Source organism: Lepidochelys kempii, unplaced genomic scaffold (assembly GCF_965140265.1).
Source record: "Lepidochelys kempii isolate rLepKem1 unplaced genomic scaffold, rLepKem1.hap2 scaffold_61, whole genome shotgun sequence".
Classification (NCBI taxonomy): domain Eukaryota; kingdom Metazoa; phylum Chordata; order Testudines; family Cheloniidae; genus Lepidochelys; species Lepidochelys kempii.
The window spans coordinates 360,482-371,691 of NW_027333641.1; the positions used below are offsets into that span (position 1 = coordinate 360,482).

The 11,210-nt window shown below is 66.1% G+C and overlaps 2 protein-coding genes across 2 annotated transcripts in view; one reads left to right on the top strand and one right to left on the bottom strand.

The window, feature by feature from the left end:
• The window catches only part of LOC140904662 (F-box/WD repeat-containing protein 7-like), a 42,194-nt gene extending 36,201 nt beyond the window's left edge, over positions 1-5,993 (top strand). The window contains exons 9-13 of the mRNA XM_073327106.1: positions 3,843-3,956; positions 4,177-4,358; positions 4,534-4,759; positions 5,058-5,268; positions 5,467-5,993. Of these exons, the coding sequence (XP_073183207.1) occupies positions 3,843-3,956; positions 4,177-4,358; positions 4,534-4,759; positions 5,058-5,268; positions 5,467-5,735 (1,002 nt within the window). The 3' untranslated portion in view covers positions 5,736-5,993. The remainder of the gene's footprint in view (positions 1-3,842; positions 3,957-4,176; positions 4,359-4,533; positions 4,760-5,057; positions 5,269-5,466) is intronic.
• On the bottom strand, positions 5,970-7,987 carry LOC140904668 (dynein heavy chain domain-containing protein 1-like). The gene is made up of 4 exons (XM_073327121.1): positions 7,972-7,987; positions 7,663-7,815; positions 6,778-7,502; positions 5,970-6,667 (listed from the first exon to the last, which is right to left on the bottom strand). Exons 1-4 carry the CDS (start codon positions 7,985-7,987, stop codon positions 6,305-6,307), a joined length of 1,257 nt encoding a protein of 418 aa, XP_073183222.1. The 3' UTR covers positions 5,970-6,304.
• Positions 7,988-11,210: the final 3,223 nt, after the last annotated feature.

An 11,210-nucleotide genomic window follows, 5' to 3' on the forward strand; every position in this document is an offset into this window, starting at 1 on the left:
AATGCGGCCCTTGGATGCACACAGGGGAGCAGTGTGTAGGGCCAGGGAGGGGATTTTCCCCTCTGTACGGCTCTGATGACACTGACAATGACCACGGCCGGAAGCTGAAGCCAGACAAGCTCAGTGGAAACAAGGCCCCAATGTCTAACGCTGAGACTAACTCCCAAGGCCGTGGTGGATTCCCCATCTCTCGGTGGATCAGTGCCGGCCCTGGCCTCTTTCTGCAGCAAGCTCTGGACACGAGCTGTCGGGCTCAGTGCGGGGGGAACCAGGGAGGGGGGTTTAGACACGAGCCGTCAGGCTCAGTGCGGGGGGAACCGGGGGAATTAGACACGAGCCGTCGGGCTCGTGCGGGGGGAACCGGGGAGGGGGGTTTAGACACGAGCCGTCGGGCTCAGTGCGGGGAGAACCAGGGGGGGGGGGGGGGTAGACACGAGCCGTCGGGCTCAGTGCGGGGGGAACCGGGGAGGGGGGTTTAGACACGAGCCGTCGGGCTCGGTGCGAGGGGACCCGGGGAGGGGGGTTTAGACACGAGCCATCGGGCTCGGTGCGAGGGGACCCGGGGAGGGGGGTTTAGACACGAGCCGTCGGGCTCGGTGCGGGGAGAACCGGGGAGGGGGGTTTAGACACGAGCCGTCGGGCTCGGTGCGGGGGGAACCGGGGAGGGGGGTTTAGACACGAGCCGTCGGGCTCGGTGCGGGGGGAACCGGGGAGGGGGGTTTAGATACGAGCCGTCGGGCTCGGTGCGGGGGGAACCGGGGAGGGGGGTTTAGACACGAGCCGTCGGGCTCGGTGCGGGGGGAACCGGGGAAGGGGGTTAGACACGAGCCGTCGGGCTCGGTGCGGGGGGAACCGGGGGGGGGCGGGGTTAGACACGAGCTGTCGGGCTCAGTGCGGGGGAAACCGGGGGGGGGTTTAGACACGAGCCGTCGGGCTCGGTGCGGGGGGAACTGGGGAGGGGGGTTTAGACACGAGCTGTCGGGCTCGGTGCGAGGGGAACCGTGGGGGGAGGTTCTCTGGATCACAGGATCTAATGGCCCTTTGTGGCCTCACGGTCTCTCCTGGGATGATCTGAGCTCCTCTGAACCCGCTGCTCCTGCGCCCTGCAGAGGAACCGTCAGCCTGGCCTGCCTTTCCCCAGTGACCCTGGCCGGAAGTAGAGTCTGGTCTGTCTGCCTGCAACCCATCACCCCAGTGTCTGGGTGGCAGGACAGGACCGTGATCCCCACTGCAGAGAGGGGAAACTGAGGTACCGAGCTGCTGAGTGACAGCATTGAACTGAGATCTCTGAGCACCTAGGCCAGTGTTCTGCCTTGAGGCTTTCCCCCATAGTCTGACAGTGCAGCTGAACACGGCCTGTCAGGCAGGGTCAAACTCAGGTCCAGCCTGCCTCGTACCTGGTGCCTTGCAGGACAGCACCATGTGCCTCGGCGGAAGACGCAGGAACCCACAGGAGGTAGTTCTAGGGAACCTGGGCTCTAATGGGCACAGATGGGCTTAAGCCCTGATGCAGGAGGAGCCCTTCCCTTCCCTTCCTTGCAGAGTTGCTGTAGCGGGTTGATCTCAGGGCGTTAGAAAGACGAGGTTGGTGAGGTCAGAGCAGCTTTCGAGCCATTCAAAGGCCAGCTTGGAAGATCTGTGGCAGTGAGTTCCACAGGCTAATTGCACAGTGTCTCTCCTTTCCGTGTCATTGACTGTCCCCTTGTCCCAGTGCTATGGGACTGGGAGAACGGAAGCCCCTGGTTTCTTTCCCCGTCAGGATCTATAGACATTTTCCATGTCCCTCTTGTTCTCTGCCTTCTCAAGTAATGATCCCAATCTTTTCCATCTCTCTCCATAGGAGAGTTGTTCCCAGCCCTTGGTGATTCCTGCCAGCCCGTTAGCACTGCCCTGGGGGATATGGGGGCCAGTACTGTGCGGCATCCAGACGGGGCTGCACCATTGAGTGACCTGAAGGCATTCGCATCCCATCCCTGGTGCAGCCAACAGCTTCTGGCAGTTTTGCCTGCAGGGCTCCATTGGGCTGCCTATAGTGGCACCCAGCACCCATCCCTGAGCTGAGGGGGTTAATTTACCTCCTGTGAGGTGTCCTGGTTTACGGACACCCCCCGCCCGTGCACATTACTCTGCACTTATTGACATGGGATTTCATGGCTGTCGTCCTGTCCATTCCCCAGCTGGATTCAGTCTCTCTGCTCTCGACTGACCCCAGTGTTTCCCCTCCCTGCTCCCCCACTTTCCTGATCACTAATAAATACATCACCCAAGATGGGAGCTAGTCCAGAACCTTCAGCTCCCGCTCGCGGGTGGACGAACCAGTGACCTGGCTCTTCGCTTTCTGTCTCCTGGCCGCTTTGTACTTGTGATGAAGTGGGAATTTTTTGTAATATTTTTATGAAGCTTTGTGTGCCTCAGTTTCCCCCGTATCCTGCATTGTCCCCTGCTTTCTGGGCAGGGTAAGACACGGGTGTGAATAGCACCTCCCTGTCTGGGGCCTGAGGATCCACAGCAGCGGCGCTCTTGGGAGGACCATGGCAAATCCAGCTGCCCAGACAGGGACACTCAGAGAGATCGGGACTCCCCACCTCTCCGCAGGGGGCTGAGCCGCCTCCCCCAGCTTGGGACCAAGGGGCTGGGGGGTGAGGCGGGAGTTAAGAGTTGGGCTGTGGGAAGCAGTCGGCACACACCTGAACTGGGACAGAGGGGGGGCCTGGGGCTCTGGGCTGACCAGATGGACTGTGGTGTAACGTTCTGTTCTCTGTCCTACCAAGGGCTTCACCGCAGCCTCAGTCAACAAACACACTCTTTTGCTGGGGAACCCTGGCTGCACACCTGCAGACGCTGGTGGGGGGGTGTGCGGCTCCCTCAGGCCTCTGCCTCGCACTTGCTGAATGAAACTCATGTGTGCTGCAGGTGCCCGGAAGTCCAGGCTGAGGCAGCAGTGAGGACACGTGGCTGACCCTGGAGGAAGAGTGAGACCCCCCCGGGGTCCTCCCAGAGACTGGTCCAAAGCTGGGCCATAGCACTGATCCAGGGCAGAACTTTGCTTTGTACCCCCCTGGTGACTTCACTTCTGTAGCAGCCTCTTGGGGGGGCCTGGGGAAGGCCATTTGCAGTCTAGGTGGATGTTACTCTGAGTCTGGAGTGGAGCCCTGTCACAGATCCCCAGGTCGGGGCTACGCCCCCAGCATTGGAACGTCTCTTGGAGAAACCCTTTGCACATGCCAAGGGGTCTCTCGCTTCCTTCAGGGTGTGCCACGCCGCCGCCTCGCGGCCTGAGACAGCCTCTGCGTGCCCTCCTGCATCCCGCCGCGAGCTCTGCCCTGGCAGGCTGTTTGCCATGACAGCAGGCAGAGTTCAGACCAGTCGGGTTTGTGGGGCTGCTGGACACAGCGCAGGGAGTCCGGTGAGCCAGAGACATGAGGGTAAAAGCATAGACCGTGCTGGTCAGTGTCCCAGAGCCCAGCCAAGCTGCTCTCCCTCCGACCAGCTCCCTCCAGCAGCCAGCACTTCTCCCCTCCCTCCCACCCTCCCTTCTCCACTCCCCTGCACGGCCAGAAACTCAAGGGCTCTCGGGCCCCTTGTCAATTTGGGTGGGTTCCAAGCACATCTTCCATGACAGGCAGGTGACACCCAACTATGTCCCCTCACCTGCCCCAAGAGCAAACTCAGTCCCTTCCACCACCACCCTAAGGAGACTGAGTCACCCAGGGAAAACAGGCACACATGGGGTCATGAAAATATTCCAAAAAATTCCCACTTCTTCCAGTGCTGGTTGTTTCCTTTGGGAGGGGGAGGTCTGTCCAGGCTGGCTCCCTTGTTACCAGCTCTTCCCTCCACAGGTCCTGAAGGGACATGACGACCATGTCATCACCTGCCTGCAGTTCTGTGGCAACCGTATTGTCAGTGGCTCCGACGACAACACCCTGAAGGTCTGGTCAGCCGTCACCGGTGAGGTGAGCCCGGCCTGCAGCTGGGGCTGCTGTGTCCCTGGGCCCCACAGGGGCGGGTGGCTGAGCAGCCTGGCTGGCTGCTCCCACGCTGCTGTTCCTAATGGGGCATCTGCTCCCTCTGCAGGGGGCTGGGGGGTGGCCTCAGCCTGGGCCTGGCTGTTCTCACACCTGGGGTTTCCGCCTGTGGCTGCCCACCCCCCTGACTTTCTCGTGCTCTCTGCAGTGTGTGCAGACCCTGGTGGGTCACACGGGGGGAGTCTGGTCCTCCCAGATGAGGGACAACGTCGTCATCAGCGGCTCCACGGACCGGACGCTGAAGGTGTGGAACGCGGACACGGGCGAGTGTGTGCACACGCTGTACGGACACACGTCCACTGTACGCTGCATGCACCTGCACGGGAGCAGGTAACCCCGGGGTGGGGGCGCCGGGATGGGAGCAGGGGGGCAGGGCACCTGCCTGGGGGCAGGCAACTTTGGAGCTCATCCGTGGGGCAGGGGAAGCCCACACAGGAGGGGGCGGGCAGAGGGGCCCATCCCGGGCGGGGCTGCTGCTGCTGCTCAGCGTGCCTGTCGTCTGCAGGGTGGTGAGCGGCTCGCGGGACGCCACGCTGCGCCTCTGGGACATCGAGACCGGGCAGTGTCTGCACGTGCTGATGGGGCACGTGGCTGCCGTGCGCTGTGTCCAGTACGATGGGCACAAAGTGGTGAGCGGCGCCTACGACTACACGGTGAAGGTGTGGGACCCAGAGAGTGAGAGCTGCATCCACACACTGCAGGGCCACACCAACCGCGTCTACTCCCTGCAGGTGAGATCCCGCCCCTGGGTGCGACCCTGCCCAGACCCCAACCCCTGTCCCCTGCCTAGGCACCATCCCCAGGCAAGACCCTGCCCAGAAACTGCCCCTTTTCCAGGCGCCGCCCCTAGGTGAGACCTGCCCCCTGCCTAGGCACCGCCCCTAGGCGAGACCCTGCCCCTTTCCCAGGCCCTGCCCCTAGGTGAGACCCCCCCCGCCCCCCCCAGGGTTGCCTGGGCCGTGCCTGCTCCCTGCTGAAGGGGCAGCCCTGGGGGTGTGCCCATGGCTCACCCGGTCTCTTTCCGGGCAGTTTGATGGGACGCACATCGTGAGTGGCTCTCTGGACACGTCGATCCGGGTGTGGGACATGGAGAGCGGTAACTGCCTGCACACGCTGATGGGGCACCAGTCGCTCACCAGTGGCATGGAGCTGCGGGACAACATCCTGGTCTCGGGCAACGCAGATTCTACCGTCAAGATCTGGGACATCAAAACAGGCCAGTGCCTGCAGACGCTGCAGGGTAAGTGGGGCGGGGTGGGGGCAGCCCTGTCCTCAGACAGCACATGGGGCGACTCTCTGCCCGGCTGGGCCGGGGTAGATACTGCTGGGGGTGTGGTGCGGACCCAGGCCGCGGGGGTGCAGTGAGGTTCGCTGCGTCAGCCTCCTGCGAGGCCGGGGACAGCGCAGCAGGTTAATGTTAATGGTGCTTTTCCCCCAGGGCCCAGCAAGCACCAGAGCGCCGTCACCTGCCTCCAGTTCAGCTCCAAGTTCGTGGTGACCAGCTCAGATGACGGCACCGTCAAGCTCTGGGACCTCAAGACGGGCGAGTTTGTGCGCAACCTGGTGGCCCTGGAGAGTGGGGGCAGCGGGGGGGTGGTGTGGCGCATTCGCGCCTCCAACACGAAGTTGGTGTGTGCTGTGGGCAGCCGCAATGGCACCGAGGAGACCAAGCTGCTGGTGCTGGACTTTGACGTTGACCTGAAATGAGCCCCAGCCAAGCCGGGATGGGATGGAGGATCCCGCAGGCCGGGCACAGCACCTGGGCTCCGCAGGGCAGGCCCCGGAGCAGGCCTCAGCCCCTCTGCAGGGCTGTAAATACTGTATCCAGCCTGCCTCAGCCTTATTTATATGTGTGCGCGCCTGGACATGGGACTGGCAGGGAGGGCCCCGCACACAGCCAGGGGCCTGGACAGAGAGCAAAGGCAGCATGTTTTGTACACACTAATATATCAATCTATTTCTGTACCTGGGGCTGCGTCTGGGGAGCTGCACAAACCGCGCTGCCAAACTGCCCCCTTGAGTATCTTCCACTGATGTGGCCACAACCCCAGAGGGGCCCATGGGGGTCTGGCTGCAGCTGCTGATGGGGGGATCGCAGCTGCAGCCTGTTCCTTTGGGCAGTCCCAGAGCCGTGCTGTGTGATTCCTGCTGGTCACCCGAGCCGAGTCCTGAGCCCTCGTGGGGCTGCGCTGGAGTGTGGGGGCAGGGTAACAGGGTGGCCTGTGGCTGCTCTTCCCCCGAGGGCCATGCTGCGTCCCACACAGCAGCTCTCTCCTCTATTCCAGGCAGGGCAGCGTGCTGACAATGTGCACCCGGTGCTGGGCACACAGGGCGGGTGGCATCTTGCAGGGCAGCGCCAGGTGCATCACGGCCCGCTGGCTACTCAAGCGCACAGGCCGCTGAGGCAGGCCAAGGTAGATAGGGCAGCTGTACTGCAGCAGGGAAGCGTTGGGCCTTGGAGCGCGCCAGGCCTCCCCCACAGCCTGCACCCAGATGGGCGGCAGCAGGCAGGGCTGGGCCGAGAGCGTCTCCTGGAGCAGGGCTGAACGCGTGTCCCACAGGGCGTGGTGCAGCTCCAGGCCGGTCAGGTAGAGCCCGCTTTCAGGGGGGGAGCTGGGCGGTAGCAAGCAGGGCAGCACCTGGAAGAGCAGCGGAGGATCAGGAGGGCCGGTGCCGGCCCTGGGGAGGGGCCAAGGAGGATTTCCCAGGAGCAGCGAGCCTGCCCTGCGCGTCAGAGGGGTGGCATTACCTGCTGGTCCAGGTGGTAGTGGTCCAGGTCCTTCTTCTCGACCCGGGCTGCTTCCTGGAGCAGTGCCAGCAGGAGGCGCCGTGGGTACTGGAAGGCAGAGAGGTGGTAGAGCAGCGCAGGCTGCCCAGCCGCCATCCCCAGGTACCCACACAGCAGCTGGCAGCGACACTTCAGGGTCTGCAGCCACCTGCGTGGGTCCTGGGGGCCAGTGGGGGCATAGGGCAGCCAGGGGCGGGGGAGGCGTCCCCGCTCCAGTGCCCGCAGGATGGTGGAGCAGCGTGGGATCTGGCAGGGCCGCCCCTTCAGCTGCTCCTGAGCACAGAGCAGGTCCCGATCCACCTGCTGCAGCAGGGCCAGGAAGCTGCCACACTCCTCCAGCAGGAAGCGAAGCAGGGGCCGGGGCTTCGGCCGTGTGCACCCACTTGGGAGATGCCCTCTGGCCCCCACCTCCCAGCCTCGCTGCTGCAGCGTGTCCTGCAGCTCCCGCACCAGCTGCAGCCCCTGCTGCACCAGCTGCCCCAAGGCCCCCTGCTGGGTGCTCGGCGGGGGGGTGGGCTGCCAGAGGTCCTGAGAACGCAGCAGGTCTGCGAGCAGGCTTGAGCTCTGGCTCTCGAACAGCTGCTGCTGTAGGTCCTTGTGCAGCCCACAGGAGGCTGGGTCTGCTGGGCCCGGGAGCTGCTGTATGCGGGCCCGGGTGTCTGCGATCACGTCCTCTTCCGGCAGAGCTGGGGGCAGAAAGCTACAGTCAGTCGCAGCCCCCTTCGTCCCCGTGTCCCTGCTCCTCCAGCTCCAGCCCCATTCTCTGCCCGCCGGGGGCATGCAGCGCCCTCAAGGGCTCCCTGCACCCCTGGGGGAGCAGACTGGGCAGCAGGGGCACTTCCTTACCCAGGTTGGAGCCCCTGATGAGGGCAGTGAGGAGGGTCTGCAGCCCCCGGGGGGGCAGCAGACGCCAGGCACTGCCCAGGCACTGCTGGCTCAAGCTCTGCACGGCCTCTGTGTCCCCAGCATCCAGGATGTAACCGCCGTAGAGAATCGACCCTGAAACAGCAAGGAACCGTCACGGCCCTGACCCGCGGCCCTGGGCCCAGCCAGCCTGAGCTCCGGGGCACCGCGCGGAGGGCGAGGGCAGGGATGGGCCCAGCTGCTGCCCCAAGTGTTCCTGGGAGGCAGGATGGGCTCTGGCCACCTCCCTACCTGCCAGCTCCTGCATGGCCTCCTCAGGGTTGGACACCACCTTCGCCAGCCGCTCCTGCAGCCTCAGGCCTGCGAACAGCTCCGCCTCGCTCCTGGGGGACACAGCGAGCGGTGAGATCTCGGGCAGCTGGGGAAGGGGGGGGTCGGGCCGGCCGCACTCACCAGGGGTAGAGCCGGGCCTGGGCCAGGCTGCCGTAGTGCTGTCTGTGCAGCAGCACTGCGTGCAGCACCAGCAGGGCCAGCCCGTGCTCCTGTGCGGCACGCCAGGCCGGCTGGCCCAGCAGCTGGCCGTAGCTGCGCTGCAGGCTGCTCTTCAGCTCCTGGGGGGTCTCGCAGAAGAGCGTCACTGCTCTGCGGCGCACAGCTCCTGCAGGGGTACAGACGGGCGTCACCCCTCCGCGCCTGGCCCCCACATGGCACCACTTAGGGACTAACGCAGGCGCCCCAGCGCGCTGACGGCAGGGCCTGCTGCCGCCCAGAGCGCACGTTGCACCCGGCGCCTCCCCCCACAGCCCACAGGGCCCGGCCCATGGGTGGCTTGGGCTTGGCCTCACCCCACACGGTGTGCTGCGCCCTGTGAGGAAGGGGCACCGTGTGCTGGGTAGGCAGAGCTCAGGTCTGGCAGACGCAGCAGGGTACCAACGCACCTGGCACGGCCCCTGTGGCATCAGCTGCAGCGATGAGCCAGAGGCGGAATTTGGGGTGGATCTCGTCCCCTTTCATGTCTGCCAGCTGCAGATCAGGGGCCTTCGCCCCCCCTGCAGTAAGAGACAAAGGCACAGAAATCCTCATGCCGCGGTTGCGGGGCGGGCAGGACATGGAGGGGTGGGAGTCTGCTCACAGGACGGGGATGGGGAGGTCTGGGAGGCGGCTGGAGGGGAAGCTGCCGTGGGGGTGCAGGCAGACAAGCGACTCCCAGGAGCAGCCAGGCGCAGGGGAGGCCGTGGTGGGACCGCATTTGGGGTCCGGGGCGGGGGGGGAGGTGAGGTTCCCTCACCTTCAGGGGCTCTCTGGAGCTTGCTGAGCTGCGCGAGCACCGCCGGGGGCCAGCACTCCTGGCGGTGGCAGTTGTTCAGCACCAGCCAGTGGCCCAGCTTGGGGCAGGTGCCGAGGGCTTCGGCCACATGGTGCATGCAGCCCGGGGTGCCAAGGGAGATGACGACGATGCCCAGCTGCAGAAGAAGCAGGTTACACCGGCCTGGCCTCAGGGCCCTGCCCCCCAGCTCCCCGCAGGGCAGTGCAGCCGGCCTGGCCCTTGCCCAAGCAGGGGTGTGGGATCCACGGGAGGGGGGTCTCAGGCCTGCTTGGGTCAGTCGCCCAGCAACCAGCACGGGACACCCTGCCCCCGCCGCACCCCAGTGCCCACCCCAGCACCCTTAGTGGCCATCCCACCTTGCTGTCCCCCCAAGCCATGCCCTCCCCTGCACCAACCTCCCTCCATTGGCCCCGCCCACCAGGCCCCTCCCCCACCCCACCTCGCTGCCCCTCTTCCACCAGTCTCCCTCCATGCTGCCCCCCAGGTGCGGCCCCAGCAGGGGCTGGCATTACGCAGTGCCGTTGCTTGGCCATCTGCCGGATCCAGTGCAGCGGGTGTGTGGCCGCTCCGGGCAGGCCCCAGCGTGGGGTGAGGAAGAGCAGGGGCAGGTCGGTTTGGCTGCTGGCGTAGATGCTGGCAGCGCTGTAGCTGGCATCCTCGGCGATAGGGCGGCCGAGCAGGCAGGTGGCGAGGTCGCGGAGCACGCCGCTCAGCTTCTCGGGGCAGAAGATGCGCCACAGCACGGCCCGCTGGAAGAGGCTGAGGTGGGCCTGGCTGGGGCACAGGGCGGGGCCCACCACCGTGGCGGGACGGCGAAAGTACTCCTGCCACTGGGCAGCCTGCTTGGCCAGGGAGGCCCGCAGGCCCCGGAAGCCAGGCAGGCACTCCAGCAGCCCGCCCTCGCGCCAGGCTGCGGCACGCACCCAGCCCGGCCTCGCGGCCCTGGCTGGCTGCAGCAGCTGCTCGGCTGCAGGTGCCTGCAGGCCCTGGCAGAAGGCCAGCCAGTCCAGCGGGCTGAGCTGGCCGGCCAGACGGAGGGGTGCCAGGGCCCCCAGGAAGCTGAGGAGCAGGTTGTGCGGCTCCTGCAGGCGTGGCTGAGCGTGGGCCAGCAGCTGGCGGGACAGGCGTGTGCTGAGCTCCAGCAGCCGCGCCTCCAGCGCCTCCAGCTTGCTGGCGTCTGCGCGCTTGGTGGCGAGCAGGGCCCTGCGGGCGAGGGCCACGCAGCGGGCCGGGCAGCAGCGGTAGGAGGGGTGCAGGCGGCACACCTGCCGCAGGGCCTGGTGCAGCGCTGCCCCCAGGCACGCCACCTGCCGGTACTTGGCCTGCAGGGCCAGGGGGTGCTGGCGCAGGGAGAGCAGGTGCTGGTGGCTGGCGCGCAGGGTCGCAAGCTGGACTTGCAGCAGCCGCACGAGGGGCAGGAACTTCTCCTCCTCCAGCAGGGGGCCCGAGGGCTGCAAGATCAGCTCCAGCAACTCCTCCTGCACAGAGAGCAGGGGGTGGGTCCCAGCGTTGGGGGTGGGGGGTGTCACAGAGACTGGGGGAGCTCAGGAGTCATGGGGGGGCAAAGCTGTCCTGTGGGGGGGGCTCGGTGTCACAGGGACACAGGGGGGGGGTCAGGTATCACGGGGGCGTGGCGGGGAGCTCAGGTGTCACAGGGACACAGTGGGGGGGGCTCGGTGTCACTGGGGCGTGGCGAGGGGCTCAGGTATCACAGGGGCGTGACGGGGAGCTCAGGTGTCACAGGGACACGGTGGGGGGGCTCAGGTATCACGGGGGCGTGGCGGGGAGCTCAGGTATCACGGGGGCGTGGCGGGGAGCTCAGGTGTCACAGGGACACTGGGGGGGGCTCGGTGTCACTGGGGCGTGGCGAGGGGCTCAGGTATCACAGGGGCGTGGCGGGGGTCTCAGGTGTCACAGGGACACAGTGGGGGGGGCTCAGGTATCACAGGGGCGTGACGGGGAGCTCAGGTGTCACAGGGACACAGTGGGGGGGGCTCAGGTATCACGGGGGCGTGGCGGGGGTCTCAGGTGTCACAGGGACACAGTGGGGGGGCTCAGGTATCACGGGGGCGTGGCGGGGAGCTTAGGTGTCACAGGGACACGGTGGGGGGGCTCAGGTATCACGGGGGCGTGGCGGGGGTCTCAGGTGTCACAGGGACACGGTGGGGGGGCTCAGGTATCACGGGGGCGTGGCGGGGAGCTC

Coding starts and splice junctions, on each gene's coding strand:
- LOC140904668 (XM_073327121.1), bottom strand. Junction 7,503..7,662: donor CATCAGGGGCTCCAACCTGG/GTAAGGAAGTGC, acceptor TTCTGCCCCCAG/CTCTGCCGGAAGAGGACGTG. Junction 6,668..6,777: donor ACTACCACCTGGACCAGCAG/GTAATGCCACCC, acceptor CTGCTCTTCCAG/GTGCTGCCCTGCTTGCTACC.